Source organism: Phaenicophaeus curvirostris, chromosome 4, assembly GCF_032191515.1.
Source record: "Phaenicophaeus curvirostris isolate KB17595 chromosome 4, BPBGC_Pcur_1.0, whole genome shotgun sequence".
In the NCBI taxonomy this organism is placed as follows: Eukaryota; Metazoa; Chordata; class Aves; order Cuculiformes; family Cuculidae; genus Phaenicophaeus; species Phaenicophaeus curvirostris.
In genome coordinates, this window is record NC_091395.1 from 4,792,133 (window position 1) to 4,811,920 (window position 19,788).

Consider the following 19,788-nt stretch of genomic DNA (forward strand, 5'->3'; position numbering starts at 1 on the left):
ATGGAAACACTGCGTGTCAGGATTAATGAAGTGTGCCATGTTTTCAAAGATGCTTTTCTGTGGTGGTACCTAGTAACACCTTATATATTCCCTTTGGATCATCATTATTAAAACTTGTTTTGAAAAGCATTGCCTTCACTAATTATTTATTCACAGCAAAGCTCTGAAAAAAAATGCTTTGGTGAGAATATAAGAAAATATAAAACCAGATCTTAGAGAAGCAAACAGCTTTTCTTTACAGCTTACTTCGTACAATGAAACCAGCCCAAACTGCCATGTGTAGTACATGGTGTTCATCTGAAGAAGTGGTCCAATATAAAGAAGGGTTATATCAAAATATCTCAGCAAACACAACTTTTTTGCTGGTTTGCTGAGATATGTCTGCTTCCAACAGCCTAATTTTACTTCTCCTTTTTCAAAATACATCGGCTGCTGTTTAGCTGGCAGGTAATGACTTTGTTCCTTGAAAGAGCAAAAGGATTTGAAATGCCAGAACAAAAAAGAGTGCGCTTATGGTCGTGTGTCAGTGAGTGTAGGAGGAAGGTATAGACCCAGAATATCAAACAATTAACATTTGTATTTGAAAAATTTACTTTTGAGTGATTAAGGTATATGCTTTCTTTTGACCAATGATTTTACCAAGTTTACCATAAGCTGTAGTTGTATGGAGTACTAGTCAGCTCAACTTTGCTGTGTCCTTTAAAGAAAACATTTCAGTAGATGTTAGAACCATGAAATCTTCAAAATCCCCTGTCCAAAATTCCCTTTTTCTATCATTCTGTGTACTGTCGCAGGCTCTACTTGAAATTAGATCAGTTCTTGTAGTTCTGCTGTGACCTAAGACCATGCTCTGGGACTAGCCTACAGTATGTAACCATTCAAGTATGTTATTAGAATAATTTATATTCAACCCTGGTTTAGGTAACTTCATCAGTTTCTATTTTCGTCATTATTTGCAATGCTTTTAATACTTACAGGTGCCTTATATTAAATGTTTTTCGTGTGTGAAGCTCTGTATAGGCGTATAGACATGAAGCTACTCATGTTTCGTTTGCTTGAAGCACTTAAATTAATAACAAAGATAAGTATCCTGCTTTTTGAAAGAGGCTAAAATTGCTGATGCCTCGTGCATTATCAAACTGAATGTGTATACTGTGTGTGAAATGCGCAACTTGGGAATTACTGTCAGTAAGAAATAATGGAGACACTAATACATTGAAGATGATAGGCTCGTAATTAGAATGAAAGATTTTAATTACAAATTTATTACTGCGTATTGTAAAACTTGAGAGTAAAACCCTTAAAAATCAAGACACTTACGTATAGCTGAATGAAGAAGATTAAATGGGACATTAGAGAATGCAATTTCTTACGTGTTCCATATAGATTTTTCTTTCTGATGCTTATGCATGCTTAAGGGAAGTGAAACAGATAAAAGGGAGAGGAATTGAAATATCTGTGATGGAATTAAGTAGCAGAAAGCTGTGTAACTGCTGGCGTATCCATTCTTTATCTCCCCATGAAGTAAAACCAATAGGCCAGATCTTACTCATTCCTGCTTTGGCAGATGACACATGGTGCACCCAGCTGTAAACCAGCAGGTGACGCACTCCATGGGTGCAGCTGATGGGGTGTTTGGAGCTTTCCCAGGAGCAGAACAGCCTTACAAGAGTTCCAAAAGCTGCACCAGTGTCAGGGTGGTAAAATCTTACGCCCCGTCATGCGTGCCATAAATTGTTGAAGGGAAATAATCTCACCCATTTTTTTAAATATAGAAAAATTAGGGTTCTCAGCTGTACACCATACTAGTCTGTTACACAGGCCGTTCTGCTGGGTTTAAAATAGCCCTATAATGAGAAAAAAATGGTTAAGCTGTTTTTATAATATGGTCTTACGTTTTGAGTGGACTGTAGGGGAAATGCAGTGACTTTCTGAGAAATTAAGCCAACGATCCAAGTAATTGTGTAGGGACACGTAGTAGAAATCACATTTTTGTTAGTATAAGTGCCAAATGCTACCTGTTACGTTGAATATTTTTCAACGTAACAGGTAGCATTTGGCACTTATACTTACAAAAACGTGATTTCTAAACAAAACAAAAACTAACATATTTATTTTTTCTCTCTGAATTCTTAGTTTGTGAGCAAACTGCTTACAAGAACTAGAAAGAATGCAGCTTTCTGTCTAATGTAGATTGAAGAAATCAGTGTAAAATAGATCTATGTAACTCTTCCTGCACACTCATAAAAATATTTATTAAAGAGGCTTTTGTATTAAAATCCTGCTTTTCATCTTCAGCCTGCTGCCTTCCATCTCCCTTACACATCAGCATATTTTGATATCACCATTATTTGCATTTCAGACCTGTTCTTGCTCTCTCACAAACAAAGGCTTTGAGAAATGCCAAAACATCAAGTTTCTTAAATTTTTGAAAGCAATCCCTGTTCTCTTATGTTTTAGGAACATGGTATTCCAACTGATTTGGGCTATGCAGTTGCTCCACACCATTCTGGAGTCTATCCAGTACATGTTCAACTTTATGATGCCTGGAAGAAGGTCTGGAATATCAGAGTGACCAGCACAGAAGAATACCCACACCTGAAGCCTGCAAGGTATCGACGAGGCTTCATCCACAAAAACATCATGGTGAGTCATATTTATGATATTGCATATTGCAACCACTGTACCGTTTATGAACAATGTATTTTTCAGTGGAAAAGCACAGTAATCCCGAAAGTTCACATTGTGAGAAGCACATATTGCTATGCATAAGTAGCAGGATATATTTGACAGTATCTTGTTAATTAAAATCAGTCTGTTGCTGACGATGTTACTGCTGAGGAAGGTGGCCTCCAGGCACCCCACTGCTAACAGTTAACAGGCTGTTAACTGTTCTACTCCTACTGTTAATACTGGTTCAGAGATCTCAAAGAAAAAGTCAATTTTGCATCTTTTAACAGAATATTATGGGTTAGATTGTTAGCAGGTTTTAAATTTGCATATCACCATTAACCACAAAAGAGTTTTGCCAGTTTATGCCATCTGAGAATCCGGATCTTGGTGCATAAATATTTTTTCTTCCATTTCAGTGATGCACGGTCGCCCTCATTTTGCTCCCTGATGTATAGAAACTTGAGTATATGCTTTGCACTGTGGCTTTGGGTCCAGGCTGCCAGTCTGGATGCAGGGTGAACACTCAGAAATTTAGAGGAGGGGAAGACACATGAACCCACCCCATGCACCCCCTCCAGGCTATGAAACCCCTCTGTTGAGGCACCCACAAGTCAAATCACACCATTTTTGTGTATGACATGATCCACAGTGTTGTTAGCTTTCAGCAGTGTTTGCCAAGAGGGGTTATACGCAACTGACATGGAAGGCGCTATGCCAATACCATCTGGTCACTGGGACGAGGCTCTTTCTGATTCACATATTGCCATTATTATCTCAGAAGTGTTTCAAAACGACTTTCCAAAATACTTGATGGTTTGTTCTGGAGTAACTTTCAAGGATATAGGAGTGTGGTGAACGAGAAAGTGTTTACTGTGTTGTACCTCTGGCTGCAACAGCAGTTTTTGAGGTTCAGGTGCCTTAGCACACAACGGCCACTTACCTTATAACAAGATTCTGGTATTACCCTCAAGTTACCATGGATACCACTTTTCTAAGCAAAATAGTAATATTTTAAAGTTCTGATCTATTTTTGGATGAAGCAAACTAAAATGGTCTCCAGACATCCAGAAAAAAAAAATTGACACCTGACAGATTTGAGCTACAGTTTGTTCTAAAAGCAAAAGCTGCATGTAAAATAATGGGTCTGTGGTTGTGCTCAGGGGGCATGAAGCATTTGAGGAAGACTGATCGACTCTCAGAATACCCCAAAATCTCTCTCATCAATTTTTGTAAAAACATGTCATTTGAAGACACAGAATGAGATTCAACACAAGGACATTGGGGCCAAAGATGTATTTCTAAAAACAGTCATATGAAACCACCTCTTTTGGGAGTTTTGAGCTTTCAGTTCTCCAGGGCAAATGCATTAATATTTTACATCTGCAGGCTTATAGTGATGAATACACTCAGTAATAAAATTATTGTGTAAGATTTGCCAGAGCATTTCCCATCCAGTACAGCTTCATTCCCTGCCTTGGCAAAGAATTGTTCTCATATTTCATCAGTGAAACCCGAAGATTTTAAAAAGCCTATGGAAGTTTATAGCAAACGTATAAATTGCATACGTTTTCTGACAACAGAGAATTTATGATCTGTGGTTGCGCTATCCTGTACATTACAAACAAGATGTTAAGAAATGAAACTATAAGAAATAGAGAGTATCTACAAAACCAGAGGCTGTGTTGAGTAAGGTATTTGTATGCTTTAAAAGTTTAGGCTACCATGCAATAAATATTCAAAATTGGACAGAAATGTTTGAAAACAGTCACAGTTTAATAATTACACGTGAACATCAATACTCAGCTGTTGATCTTTCTTAAAAAAATATACATAATTGAAATGCTTCCAAATAAATTACTTTCTGAAGTTGATAGAAAATATTTTCAAGTTCTTCTGGAAAACCTAACTGCATTTATTAGTTCTTCCTATTCAAGAGACTTGTTCTTTGCATGTTTTTAAAAATACTTTCATTTATGCCACTTGTTATTCCACTTGGTCTTACAAAATTAGCGTAGTTGAATGAAAAGCAAATCTTTCTTATAATGTGAGTACTGTCAGCAAAATTCATCATGTGTCAATGTACAGCTACGGTGCCTAAGCTAAAAACCAATTGACTTTCAAATTCCAGTTTAAATTTACCACAAAGCCATCGTTCAAATAAGAAGCGGAACTGATTAATACAAGATAGACTGATTATATTGCAGATTATGTTTCTAATTATTTTAAAATTTTAGAAATAGTTGATGGCCAGACTTCAAATTCTTGGTTTTAGGGTAGGTGATACAGATAAAATTAGTTTGAGGAGGTTGCTGAGTTGTAACTTACTGATGGAGATCAATGTCCACTTTCGAACAAACCATGATGAATTTTTGGACACCCGGATTTCACTGATGATAAAAATGTTATTTCTTTCAGTAAGCACTATTTATTGACCTGCCAGTGTATTAATTCAACTTGATCGTTATTGGCTTCTGGCAAAGTAGTCATGCCAAATCCACCTAGTGGTTATGACAAAGGAGCATTATCAGTTATGTGTTACCTACTTGCCATTTGTTATCTCATTAAGGAAGATAAACATTTTGGGTTTGTGAATTTCTCTTGAATCCTTTTCTTTTTTTATAATAAATTCAGGTGCTTCCTAGGCAAACTTGTGGCTTATTCACCCACACCATTTTCTATAAAGAGTATCCCGGAGGCCCAAAAGAACTAGACAAAAGTATTCAAGGAGGAGAGTTGTTCTTCACAGTGGTTCTCAATCCAGTAAGTACAGTGTGATTTTGAAATGACTTTAAAAAAAACTGTTATAGGAGAAGTTACTGAATGCTTCAAGGCTCATCGGTTATTAGCAAGCGGTAATGAGTAGCCACAATGAGCTCTTCTGCTTTTTCAGTTACTTTAAGATCTTATATTATTTATGTTCTGTTAGTGGTGCAAAGATAATGTCTGCTTTTTTGACAACTGTTTTGTTAGTAACGCAGAACTAGCAACCTTTCTTGTTCTTCTTTACTTTTTCACAAAATAAGAACTCTGAGATTTAGTTTTTTAAAAGAATTCAACATAAAGAACGGATCTTACTATGAGACGAGTAGCTGAGGTGAAGTCCATTTTCCTACTCTGCCAAATTCATAATCGGCAGTGTGGGGTTTGAGAACGCAGTGGTTTGAGAAAGTTGCAAGCAAGAAGTGCTTGTGCTTAAATCTGTGTTTAGAATTTTCAGTTGCTGATTCGTAATAACTTCAAAAAAAAAGACCTAAGTGAACGAACAATTTAGTTAATACATCAGCTTAACCTTTAATTCATCTTTAATGGAAGAATAAACAACAAACGAGGCTATGAAACTACGGAATACTAACAGAAGAGAACGGTATAGTACTTCAAAGTGGCATGGGATTAGGTCATTGCATCAAAACTGACCCTCTGGACAAGCTTTTAGGTGAGTTTTTCATTTGAAGTCCGAACAAAATGTAAATAAAAGCTGTTTTATACAAATATAATCACTAGGACTCTGTTATTCAGAACACCAAAGGGAACAAACCATATTTTGACTCAAATCCTTTGGAATAAATAATAGGCTAAATATTTTTATGCCCTTTTAAAATCATCCATAATTTAATGCAAGTGCAAAGGAAAAAAGCTTCTGTCAGCTACTTCAGCAATTTATATGCAGGTCTCTTTTTTCAAGCCTCAGATTCTTTCAGGCTGTAGCTTTGGCTCTTTGAGAGCAGTTACTGTCTTTTGTTCCCCTTTTTCACATTCACATAGCAGAATGAAGAAATAAAAACTTCACTTCCTCAGCACACATCTGGTCTCCCTTCTAGAGGATGGCAGTAGTCCCAGTGCTAACTTAGATGATATATATCATGGCAGGCACAGCATGTTAGCAAAGGTGAGACCTGGAAAATTCCTTGAGTGGAGGGTATTGGTACCTTAGCAATGCTTTGGCAATATATGGATTTTAATTTAGAGTTAGAAGACACGTAGTAACATTTTGAGTATATTCCGTATTGAAACACAGCCACAACTTAGCCAAAAACTCTCTCACCACCTTACAACAGCAAAATTTGACATGGTTGCTTGAGGCACAAGCCTTTCAGATTAAAAGAATGAAGAGAGTGGAGGGGAAGACAAGATAAGCAGTCATCATGATTATTGGTGTTAATGCTAAAAGTTTGATCATGCCTGCCTAACATCATTGAATGTGAATACAGTAATGTCTTTATATATATACATATTACAATTAGAACCTTGATTTATGCACTGCACTGTAGACTGCATGATCACCTAGTTCTGGGAAATACAATATCCCCAAAACAGCACAGGCTACAAGAACAGGCGTTAAATGCGCTGTTTTCTAAGTTCAACTGTAAATTAATAGCAGACCAAAGCCTGCCCAAGACAAATTGTTGCAACCCTTTTAAGAAGTGCCTTTGAAAAGATGATGTGCCTGGTTTTAAATATCTGCTTAATAAAGTTAAAAGCATTAGCCTGGCATGTAATCAATTTAGAGATTAGGGTTTGCATCTTTGTGTCTTAAGTATTACATGTATTTATACCATAATTTGCAAATCAGAGTTGGGCCAAGATTAGGCAATAAAATGAAAACGAAGTAGCTGTAGGAATTTGTCAAAGTGGCATTTTGGAGTTTGTAAGTGTTTTCCTGTGTTTTCCTGTGTTTTTGTTAAAATTGCTGAGATTCCTTAAAGCAAAACACCCAGCTTTTAAGAGGATGCAAACATTCTGTTATAAGGTATTTTCTAAATGTTCTTTTTTGCTGATGTAAAACTACAAAGAAACACTATTTAGGAATCATTACAGTATCGGCTAAATAATATTCTCAACAAAGAGTACATAAGTATTTAGTTTCCAAAAATCAAAAATGTGGGTGTAAGTTAAATGTAAATCTTAACAAAGACCTTCATTACATTTCCTGGTTGAATTTGGATAATGGATTTTTAGTGAATATAGTTTCTGCGGTGTGAGTTACTATGCTGAGTCTTTAGAAACTGCGTTACCTTACACTGAAATAATTGTCCCTAAGAATGAAGCCGAAATTTCCTTTGTGGCTTGGCTCTGTAGTGGTAGTTATTCACAAGAGAGGCTCTGCTTCCTTATTGTGTGCTAGATCAACCGCAGTCTGCAGAATAAACCACAAAGAACCACAGGACCATATGTGCATCTGTAAGCTTTTGACATGAGAACCAGCATTATTGCCGTGTTCCCAGGGCATTGTACAGTCAGAAGTCCTGCAGGTAAGAAAAGCATCAGGAAATCCTGCCCTGCAAATGATCTCCGCTGTTTATATTTTATATGGGAACTAAGAATTAGTTCGTTGCAGTGGCTAATCTTGTGGCTGGCAAGCTGTATTTATGTGGTATGCATTTATCTGCCTGCACTGCTGGTTCGATTGCAAGCTGATGGTGGCTGTAAAGTGATCTTGACAGCTATGCCTGTTGTGTTCATAAGGCATCGAGAAAGCTCAAGTGCCACCAAGCTGAAAAAGAGCCCAAGCAATAGTATAACACCCCGTCTACTCTTCCAGTAATATTTTGTATGTCTGTCTTAAGTTAAGGATCTTGCTGAGCTCAGCGGCCCTTAGGCAAGATCCTGCTATATCAAGATCTTGCACAAAACGTTTTATGGGGGGAAGAAAGCAAGCAGCTTCAGCAGCCCTCTCTTATTAGTGTACTGGCATTATTTTCCCCGCATTAGCAGTTGAACAATTGACTTAGAGGGAGGCTGTATAACTAACTCAGCCAGGGATTCTGTAGCAAAGCCACAACGAAAACAAGCATAGTGGAGGTCTTTAGTGATTAGTGTCTTACCGAATCAGAGAGCGCTCTCTCTTTTATTATTCTGCATTGTTACTGTTTTTCCTAGCACTGTACTAACTTTAAACGCTTTAGCAAGTATTCTTCCTGATATACTTGCTAGAATTTTCAGTGCCTTCAGATTTATCCATCTCTATCTGCAATGTTCAGTGATGTTCTCGGATTAAAAAAAAAGCAGATTTCTATTACACGTCTCTTAGAATGCAATTGTACTGGTCTCCTAACTATGTCTTGTAAATGATGAAGGAAGTGAGCGATTGGATTTTCAGCTCTATGTAGTGATGAGGTAGGTACTGTCATCAACTGTGTCACTTCACAGTTGTGCTAATAAATCTCTATCAGTACTGGCAAGAATCTATCAATAATTCTGAACTGCTCTGAAAATAATTAGACCTAAGAACCAAGCCAAACTAAACATCGCTGAACTGAACGTGCCTTTGTAAAAACTACCCGAGTATTTATTTCTGTCTGCCACTGCGTATTTTCCTCATCTGCAACTAGGAACGTGCGTAACTATTGCTTCTCTGTGAAAATACATCTGTACTGCTTACTGGTCTCTGCCATAGCCATTGTTTCTGTAGGCAGTTGATGTGGAACATGTGCAATTAAACAAGCTAATTTAAAAACTGAGACCTGAATGGTTCAAAAAGCACTGATATAATAGAGTTTTCAGAGAGCTAACTTACAAATGAGCTGCTTTTAGCTTGCACGTGTTGCAATGGATTTAAGTACCAAAACTTGATTAACTCAGTAACTAAGGCTACCTACTGCAAATTTATTTGATATACAACAGTTCTGTTCAGTAATTAACAGGTTCACAGCAAATCTGGCTGTCTTGGTGAGTAGGCTGTACATGTAATGATAATACGTGTACATGAAGTCTATGCAACCTTCATCTTTCCAGGAAAACTAAAAATTGTGACTGGAACAGCATTCTGCTGAGGTCAGCGCTGCATATTGCAGCATTTTCTTTAATGATGTACGTGTTCTCCCATGAGAGCAGCTATTAGAGATGAGCTATTAGAGCAGCTATTGTCAGGTGAACACTCGAAATTCACTCACCCGTCCCACGGGGCTGATGGAGGCTGCAGAGTAAGAGGCAAACGTCTTGAACAGCTCTTGTTCTCCTTAAGGCTGCATGAGCGGCAACCTAAGCGGATGCAAATGCTGCATTAGTTTACAAGGTGCTGCACAGACAATAGAAAAATGAGTTCTCTGTTCTGTGAAATAACTTGCTTGTAGTTAAGCCAATTTAAAAAAAGCATTATTGTGAACAGCATGTTATATCCAAGGAACAGAAGAGAAAGGTTTCCTATCTATGAGTTTGTGTATTTGGAATCCTGAATGTACACAAATCAGTAATCTTAACGTGGATCTGCACATTTTGCACAGTGAGGTCAGCGGAATTTTTCCCATTTTCTTCCCATTAGTGGAATAATACATAGGTATAGCCATGTTCCTTATTCTTTAAGGCACTGAAGGAACAGAGCAGAAAATAATGTAGTGTTCTGTAATGAAGTTCTGGAAATCCATGCTGAACGGCAGACTTAGTCTTATGGGCAGAACTGGGAACAGTTGACTGAAGAGGACTACGAGGAACTGAGGGAAAAATTCCAGTTCAGAGAGAAATTAAAAAAAATGATCAAGATTTGATTATATTTGAAGAGAGATGACAAACGGAAGCAAATATGAAATTGCATGAAGAAACTAGACAATGACCTCCTGTTACTTGCCTTGAAACAGAAGGCCAGAGCCAATTGAATAAAGATGAGAATTTAAATGAGAATTGTATCGGGATCTTCCTCCAAGGTAGTGTTTTTGACATCGAGAACTTACCGGTATTTGAAGTACAGAATTAAATTTGATTGGATATTCGTGCCTGGAGTAGTTGGCAAGATGTGGTTTCCATATAAACTTCCATGCTGTGTGTAACCCCTGAAATGAGGGAAGACTTCCATAGAGAATGTTTTTTCACCTATCTCCCAGCTGTAAAGTATCCTGTACTTTCCTCATGTTTATCTGGTACCATCTGCTTCTATAGACAGCAAGCTGCAGTAGATAAACAGGCCAAACACAGGAAAAACCTATTAGTTTTATTCAAACTTACTGCTTTAAATGAAAAGTTTCAATAAGAAAAATAAAATTCAGGATGCAGATCCACATGAAACGGAGAATCTCTCATCTGCTTACTACCTGTTCTTCAGATTTTATTCCAGAAATTTATTCCGATGTATTAATCTGTTTGGCTTAGTTTTCAAATGGTGATGTGGAAGATATATTTTGGTTCTAAAATCTAACTAATGTAGTAAACCCAATTTTTCTCAGTTTAAGACTGACTTCAACATGGTCTAAAATAATATTGTATGATCCTCTTTTCCAGTAGCATCAGTAAAAGCTAAGGTGTCTTTGTTTAACTTTGTTGAATGCACGTATAACTCAGTCCTAAAATATCCTTTGAACAGAATGGAAGATACAGATTGAGAACTTTGCTGTTCTACAAGATGAACGTTTAAGGGAAAATGGCAATTTATGAAAACCTTCTATACCTTTTCTACCCCCAAGAAAAACAAACAGAACAGAATACAGTAATTGCATTACATGCACTTCCTTACAAAGTGCTGTGCGTCTGTAGATCTAAAGAAAAAGGAAAATACCCTGTGGAGAGGAATTTGGTGCAAGCCTTCAATTGGTTGACAACCCAACAATAAGACTAATGTGTAGCCAGCTGCGTGTTCTCCATATGGTTACAGCAGCACTGATCAAGAGGAAAGACTGTTAATGGTTTGGGCCCTGTGTCTGATTGATCTTAGAATAATTGTAATCTTTGTGTGCATTCAGTTCTAAGTATTATTTTCCTGTAATTTTTACCTCTCCCAAGTTACAGTGAGTAGAGCTGTTATTAAGCTAATTGACTTGCAGCAAGGGAGAAATTATCTCCTTCAGCACTGAAAATGAGAGGATTTCTACAAGCATCAGCAGAACCTACTGTATCTTAATGTGACCCTGAACAAGAAGAATACTCAGGCTTTGGGACTACAGAGGAAGATACAGAAACAAAGACATTCAGGCTCAAATCTTCCCTTTCTGTCTGTCCCACTTGGCACAACCTCATACTTGATTGTACTGAGTGAGAGAGGCAGGAAAGGTGACAAATATGCTTGAGAAACGCATTGATGTGCCAGCACCTCCCTGAGCTCTGATGCTTGGGTTCATCGTAGGCATCCCACAGTAGCACCATTGGGAGCACAGCCTGGCCTCTCCAGTGGGTTCAGTTCATGGGCAAGTGAGAAAGTCAATAGTTTCATCTCTTCCCTGGCCTTCTGTGCCTGTTTTAGGGACTCTTGGGAATTCAGACAATAGGGAAGTTGCCATGAATTGGGGTGGCGGGGAGGAGGTAAGTTTTGCCAAGCATTTTGGTTGACTACAAAACAAGTATTCCTTGCCTTCCTATCTGCTTATCAAAACCCTCCATAAAAGCCGGAGTCAAGTATTTTGTGAATGGAATAGCCAAAGTATAAAAAACCCTAAATGAACAGGCAGCCTGCAAAGACTGTGGAACGGACAGGATTAGCTATGTAATTGGAGATGATGCCTTGTAACTGTAAATTGCGGGCAGTAAGAACACTTTGCCCTTGTACAAAATCCTGTAAAGGAAAGCCCTGTGTAAGTGGTTTACAGCTATGAGTAAAGGGCATCTTTTGGACAGTACTGTGAATTGGGAAATTGAGTCACAGGGGTAACAAGCCAAAAAAAAAAAAAAAAGCCATTGCAACAGCTGAAAATAAACTCAGGTTTCCTAACTGTCAGATTAATAATTCAGAAGTACACCAGATATGTAATTTTATCTTATTAATCTTCCCCAAGTCCATTATATTTATAGTGGTGACACTGCTATGTAAGTCAAATTCAACTGGTTGCCTTGCTGTCTTTGCAAGTGGAGAGATCCACGGCAGCCGCCAAAATGAAAAAGGGTGTTGCAAGCTGCAGTCTGTCCATGATGGAATTGAGGACAGCTCTTCTGGTAGCACACGCGTCTAAACCAAATATCTCTCAACTATTAAAAATGCATATTCAAGCATAGCCTGCAATGTAATTCATTATTCTATCACTTTGTTAGTCTAATGGAGCGAGACCAGCTGTTACTGAGTCTCTGAATACCTGAAACAAAACTGTTCTGAGTAACATGGAGATAATATCAGAACTGCAAACAGAGTTCACGGTGCCACATTAATTGGAATATAGGTGTTCCGAGAGTTGAACATACTCTTGTGGCCTGTAAACATTTGTTCAGTAGCTAAAATATCAGCAATATACTAAATTGGTAATGCATCTGCTTGTAGTGTCTAGCAGAGATCACATAATTAATTGTCAATCATTATTTGCCTTCATTTCAAAGTACTGTACTTAACTTCATTGAGTTGGGAGGCCTCGATGCTGCCTTTTAATGTTGTTGTACAGACTGTAGTGTGACACAGTACCCATGACAAAAATACTCTGATGACTGGTTTAATAGTGTGAATTTGGATTGCCTATAATAGATTTAATTATGGTAAAAAAAAATGAAAGATGTGCCCAGTCCATTAGAAATTATTACCAGTTTTTTTCTTATACCCTCTCTTCTAGTTCCAGATTTAAAATATAAATATAATAATTAATCTGTATAACATAATCAGTGTCACTACAAGTCTTGATCCTGCCTCCCCTGCTCCGATGCCTGCCAGAGAGGATGTTGCTAACCCCTGAAAAGGGAGTCTTTTCTCTGCTCCTGGGGTACAGGCCAGTCCCAACAGCTTGGGGCAGCGGTCCCCAAAGTCTGGCACGTGCACCCCCGGGGAGGTACACAAGATGATCCAATTGAACGTGGAAAGAAAATATTGGAACCCCAGTATTAGAAATATTTCATTGATAAATAAATATAAATATAGTGGGGGTGCATGCTCAAAGGGGGTGTGGCAATCAAAAATGTTTGAAGACCACTGGCTTACTATTTGATGGGCTTTTTACTGTTCCAGAGGCTTTTGTGTTTAATTTATTGCACTCTGCTGCAGACATTGCTTTTCTTTCCTGTGTTATCACTGTAACTGAAATCAAATCAAAAAGTCCTCCTGATCTGGTACAGTGTTAAAGAGGTATAAATGGAAAAGAAGCACAGAGAAAATTAGTGAGGTCCAAGTGCAACCTATTCATCTGCAAAAATTTTGCATAAAGTGGAGCTTGAGTGTGAACCAAGATACTTACTGGGATACACAGAAGGGAGTGGGAATATTTGCAGGTTGCCCAGCACAAAGATAGCTGCTTTCCATCACAGCAGCTACTCTGGCTCACCATAAAACATTCCTGTCCCAGCTCAGGGAAGCTTCGTAACTCACCATTCCCAGGGAGCTTGGTAAGGGGAAAAAAGGTCTTTCCTATTGTCTTTGAGTGGTTCTTCTCATCCCTGTTTTTCTAAAAATAGAGGCCACTTGACTCCAGGGGGAAGAAGCCAGGAACATAAACATGGCACATCCAGCAGCTGTGAAGAGGGGCTTTTCGTGCTTGGGGATGAAGAGTAACATCATTCCCTTGGGAGGCAAGCACCTCTTAACACCAGCTGTTCTCAAGACTGTAGAAGCTTAGCTAGTAGTGTCCTTATTGTATAATTTCAATAGGTGCAGCATCCTAATAATGTGGGGTTTTTTTGAATGCCCAGCCTGCTAAAATAATACCCATTGCTGGAAGCTGGGTTACTCACTGCATTTTATTCATTTCGTGTAAGTTGTCTGTCAAGCATCTATTGTTTTTTCTGTTCTTGATACGTGAATTAGATCATGCTGGTTCATCTTTTCCTGATACATGTGACTTAATAGCCGCAACTCAGTCTTGGTCTCAACTCTAATTTGTTGACCTAGAAGCTACTGCCTCTAATTGGGAAATGTTGTTGTAGTAAGGAAATATGCAGCACAGAATGAGCATTCAGAAAGATAAAAGCTATTTCTTCTGAGCACTTGTCCTCATTTCCCTACGTTTCTACAGTACTAGTCAGAATCCTAAATAAAACCAGGGATTTGGAAAGAGAGCAAAACAGAAATAGCCTTCTGCCCTTTCATGCTGAGGAAGAAGGAGTACAGAGAAGCTGAAAGGAGCAGGTCATATGCTGCCTGTATTGCTCTGTGAGAAGGCAGTAAAACACCTTTGCTGCTCTGATCCAGAGATGGGTGGGAGCAAGACTTGGAACTGCTGCCCAGAGGCCAGATTTAGTCTCAAACTATGATTTTAAAAATCGTCTGCATTCCATTTCTGTCCCCTCGTGACAGATATTAAATCCTGTGGAGAGTGTGCATTGAAGTGCAACCAAGATGATAGTTTGTTTATGAGGAACAGCTAAAAGGGGTGATACTTCTTACACTGAGATAAAGAAAATGCTGAGATGCCCTGAAAGAAATTATTTCAGAAGAGGGCTGGAAATAATAAAATCAAATAAGCTCTTTTTTTAACAGAAAGGGAGGCTAAAATGCTTGTTAGAGTAAATTTAAATCCATTCACAGCTGCTTCCCTTTTGGAGAAGGAATAAAGAAATATATGAAGCTCTATTTATTTTTTAAAGCATTTCCCAGAGGTACAAGAATACGGAACAAATAGTGTTATTTACTAGACCCAGTCTTCTGAGATGCCCACAAAGGATTCCTTTTGTATCTCCTGGTCTGTGGTATTAAGAGAATAAATCTCTAATAACATAGCATGCTAACTATGAGTTGGCACAGAAAGAGTAATCATTCTCATTAGTTAGAACTTGTTTGAACGAAACAGAATGTGGTATGGTAGAACAAAAACTGGCATTGTAACTCATTACGGAAAGCAAAAAGTAATAATTAGGTTTTGTCTTGATATGAAACTGCACATCTGCAAGGGGAAGGGTAGCGATACGAGTTTCCATCCTTCTGCACAGCTTGGTGGGAAAGCAGAGCCGTGGGTAGCAGCACGCCAGCCTCTGCAGCCAGGCTGGTGCCAAGGTGGGAGCCCTCAAAATGGTACTTGGATGTCATTTTCTCCTTGTAGCCAGGGAAACCGGAGGATCCGCTCATACGTCTCTCCCAGCGCCGTGGCTGTGTCGCTGTTGTTGGCGAACTCTCAGGAACGCCCCTAGAATAGGAAAGAGCCGCTGGCAGGTTGACTTTGCATACTGTGACCCAGCTCTTGTGGAGATCCCTGGTGCATAAAGTAGCCCAGGATCCTTCTCAGAAACATGGATGTGGCTAGTGCAGCATCATGCTCCTGTTAGTTACACAGGCTGCTAGCTTAGCCTGGAAAGACCTTCTGCAGCTGCAAGCAGGAGTAAGTAGTTCTCAGGTCAGATGGGGTGAGTTAGGCCCTAGATTAGCAATATTTTATTGTTCAATGAAGCACAGGACTGTAGTTTGCCAATTTTACACAGACAGTGGTAGTGATTTTAGTAGGAATTCATAGTGTTTGAACAGGAGGAGAGAAACCTTTGCTCGTATTTTCCTAGAAGACAATCTCAGCTGCTCTGTAATATTTTGGATGCTGCAGGGAAGCAAAGGAAACATTTTCTACGACGTAAAGTTGTGTATGAGATCATAGCCTACAGGAAAGCTGGGGAGGGGCTCTTTATCAGGGAGTGCAGGGAGAGGACCAGTGGGAACAGTTATAAGCTGAAAGAGGGGAGACTGAGATGACATCTTAGGGAGAAATGTTTTCCTGTGAGGATGTTGAGGCCCTGGCCCAGGCTGCCCAGAGAAGCCGTGGCTGCCCCATCCCTGGAGGGGTTCAAGGCCAGGTTGGATGGGGCTTGGAGCCCCTGATCCAGTGGGAGGTGTCCCTGCCCGTGACAGGGGGTGGCACTGGGTGATCTGTGAGGCCTCTTTCAACCCAAACTATTCTATGATTCTGTGATGCTGAGTTTGGTTATAGTAAGTATGGACTTCTTTACAAGATTTAGTCACTTATGTTTTAAACCAGAATTTGGCGCTTTTTGTTCTTGTTATGAATAATTAACGGTAAAGTATTTGATGTAAAAAATAGCTATAAAATGGTAACTAGGGTCTCTGCTATATTTTTTCCCTTCATTGACAGTTTCATGTGCTGGAAATTATTTACGATGCTACGTCCGATCAGTTTTTCCGCCTCCACTCTGACGTTCTTAAAATTACAGTGATACTCCATCCAGCAAAAGAATAATACATATTTTTCCCCAAACCAGCTATCTTTTTCAAGTTCTCCTGCTCTTTCCTCCAGAGCAGTGGTGGAGTTGTTGGCAGGTAAGGAGTTGCCAGGAGGCGAACTGACATTCTAAGTGTCAGAGGTCAGCCCACATGTAGGAAAGAAAGAGGCTGTCAAGAAAGCAAGTTAACCTTTTTTTATGGAAACAGTCTGCTTGTGTCTTTGTTGAGAACAGCGTAGTCCTGTGGCTGGTCTGTTCCTGCTTTGAGAACTGAAATAAAAAAGGAAGCTTGAAAAGGTTATACATTTGGCAAAATGCTCATTATTAGTTGCCTAAAAGGGAGGGTTGGGATTGCTTTTTTTCAATCTCACTCCTGTCTGAAGAGAAAGATTGTGTCCTAATGGTTTATCAGTGTATATCTTCTAATTTTACTTGACTGAGAGAAACGGAAGCTGCCAACTTAAACTTTATAAGCCAAGAGGTGTCACCAGATGGCACTATTAATAAAATACATTTTTTGCTTCCATTCACAGCAAGTACTCTGGAGTGTTACAGTTAAGTGTTCAAAAATCAAAGTTCAGTAGCTTTGAATGTTTTATATCAAAGGAAGCCAGTGTTTCAAATACTTTGAAACAAAAGAATGCAGTTGTAGATTCAGATTTTTCATTCTTTTGTCTTTTTTTAAATTGGTGGGTGGAATTCTTTTACAAAACATTAACTCAGTTTCTGAACTACTTTGAGAATTTTGGCCATGATACACCTTTCTGAAGTGGCTTACATCAAGCTTTACTTTAAATAGAAATTTCCCATTTCTGGTATTAGCAGATTTCTTTATAAAGAGAGTTGCATTTCTAAAGAACAGACCGTTTCCTCAGTGAAAAATTACTTTGAAATGGTTTATTTTGCAAAACAAAGGTTTTGGTCTTCAACCCTTCCTGAGACACCATCCTTGCAGTCTGTGTATCCAGCATAGTTGACCTGCATCCCACACTGTCCTTCCCATGAGAAACCTTCGGGGCAAGTATTGCTTCCATCGGGAGGGTGAGAGTGCATTTGGACCAAGGGATGTAGCAGGAAGGATTTATCCGAGTAGCAATTTCACAGTGTTGGAAGAGCAAAATACAAGCAGGCTTACAACTTGTGGGATATTGAGCTTTCATTATTCTTATTTGGGAGTGTTTTTATGCACAATATTTGGAAAATACTCAATCCAGATTTTTTGTTTGTTTGTTTCTGCATATGATTTGACTGTTTGCCCAGTGCAGAATAGCTTTTTAGAAGAGATGAGCTACTTAGCCTATAAAAGTTAGAGTTATAGCAACAAGAGGTAATTTACAGCAACAGAGGTCAGCTCTCCTCTTGCTGTCTGACTTCTTTGCTCTTCCACAGAACCAGAATTCACACTTTTAATATAGCATTTGTATTCCACTTGAGGCAAAACTGCGGGTATTGATTTTGCTGCATTCTTCATTACATAAATTTACATCAGGAGTATGGAAATACTGTGCAACCCCAAGGCAGGATGGCATATCCCAGTTCACACAGAGGTCAGAGTACCTGTTCCACAATCTCCTTCATTGATTGCATTGAGCTGACTTGAGAAGGATCCAATTCAACCAAGAGCAAGGATAATAAGATCTATGTGATTGTGGTCAATCTGCAGATTGTGGTTCTGCAGAAGAGAAAATGCAAATTATATGTTTAATATCTGTGGTTGCACTGCCATCTAGTGACACAAGGAGTCAACGTCTGCTTTCTTTATTCTGTTCTCTAAAGATCAGCATCTTCATGACCCATTTGTCTAATTACGGAAATGACCGCCTGGGGTTATACACCTTTGTGAATCTGGCCAACTTTGTTCATACCTGGACAAACCTGAAACTGCAAACTCTTCCTCCGGTTCAGCTGGCTCACAAGTATTTTGAACTATTCCCTGAGCAAAAGGACCCTCTGTGGCAGGTAGGCAGGCTTGCTGACAAAGGAGCAGAAAAAAATGGTGGGTTTTGTTAAGTTCTTTGTTTCAGTTTCTTGTAGAGAAAAGCATTACTAGTTGGTCCCACAAAAGAGCTTACTGAAGCTACAGTGTATGTGATTGTTTTCTCTGTCGCTTAAATCTCCATAGAGAAAGGATGTTGAATTAATATGTATTAAGATGGTATTAAAGTTATCTCTAGTTCATTTTATTAATGACCTTACTTGCTTTTAGAAATGTGGGAAGTGCAGGAAAGGCATCTTGTGTTATTTCTCTTCTCCTTTTGGAACTAACAGGAATGAAGCATTTGACAAAGAGATGCACAGGATATTTTAGCGCTTGGCCATTTAAGAAATGAACCTTCCTCCAAGTACGGGAGGAGAGGAGGGCATCCAGAAAGAGAAAAGAGCATTAAGAGCATGGCTACCATAATGCTAAAACTGACTAGTCAAGTAGAAATAGATTAGATAGGTTAGAAAGTTACTCACAAAAGACTGAGAACTGCCCAAGCAAGTTTGCGAGCACTTAATATGTGGAAGGTATCAACTTTGCTGCTCGATTATCCCATTCATGTGTGAGCTAATTGAAACTGTCAGGAATGTGAAGACCTGCTAAGACTGAAGCCTGCGCTGACCTTGCAGTTGACGCATCTTAAGCCCATTGCTATGAGCACAGTCCCTAAAGAGAAACCACTGCACTAAGTGATGAATGGTGTCATCTTGATGGTGCAGCCAATTTGGTAGAATGTCTGAGTGCTATAGGTACATGTGTACTTACCATGAGAATATGTATCCCAAATAGCATCATTTGAGGTGGCTCGGTATAAGTATAGTATTCTAAGGAGCAATCTTTACCAGATCAAGTATAAAAATGTCTTTAAGCTTGCTTAGTCAAATGTTTCCTAATGTCGGGTATTGAACTGCCAATTTAGAATCTGAGTATGAGATTTCAAATTTGGACTTCAATATATGTCTTGAAATTCATGCTGTTATTGAAAAAAACCTTCACCTAGGGGAAAGAAAAGTCAAGAATTCTGCATAATGTTAAGAGAATGAATTTTAAAGATGGAAATTAGCTTGCAGCCAAATGACTTGTAAAATTAAAATTAGTTAGAAAAGGCATCTGTAACAGTGACTAATATATACTGAATGGAATGT

The 19,788-nt window shown here is 38.7% G+C and overlaps 1 protein-coding gene across 3 annotated transcripts in view; it reads left to right on the plus strand.

Annotated features, from left to right (window-relative positions):
- LOC138719758 (bifunctional heparan sulfate N-deacetylase/N-sulfotransferase 3) overlaps positions 1-19,788 on the plus strand; it is a 59,665-nt gene that overhangs the window by 26,942 nt on the left and 12,935 nt on the right. For 2 of the 3 annotated variants that reach the window (XM_069855153.1, XM_069855154.1), the window contains exons 4-6: positions 2,461-2,646; positions 5,305-5,433; positions 18,436-18,618. In XM_069855153.1, coding sequence (XP_069711254.1) covers positions 2,461-2,646; positions 5,305-5,433; positions 18,436-18,618 — 498 coding nt within the window. The remainder of the gene's footprint in view (positions 1-2,460; positions 2,647-5,304; positions 5,434-18,435; positions 18,619-19,788) is intronic. The other variant, XM_069855155.1, reaches the window with a different exon arrangement.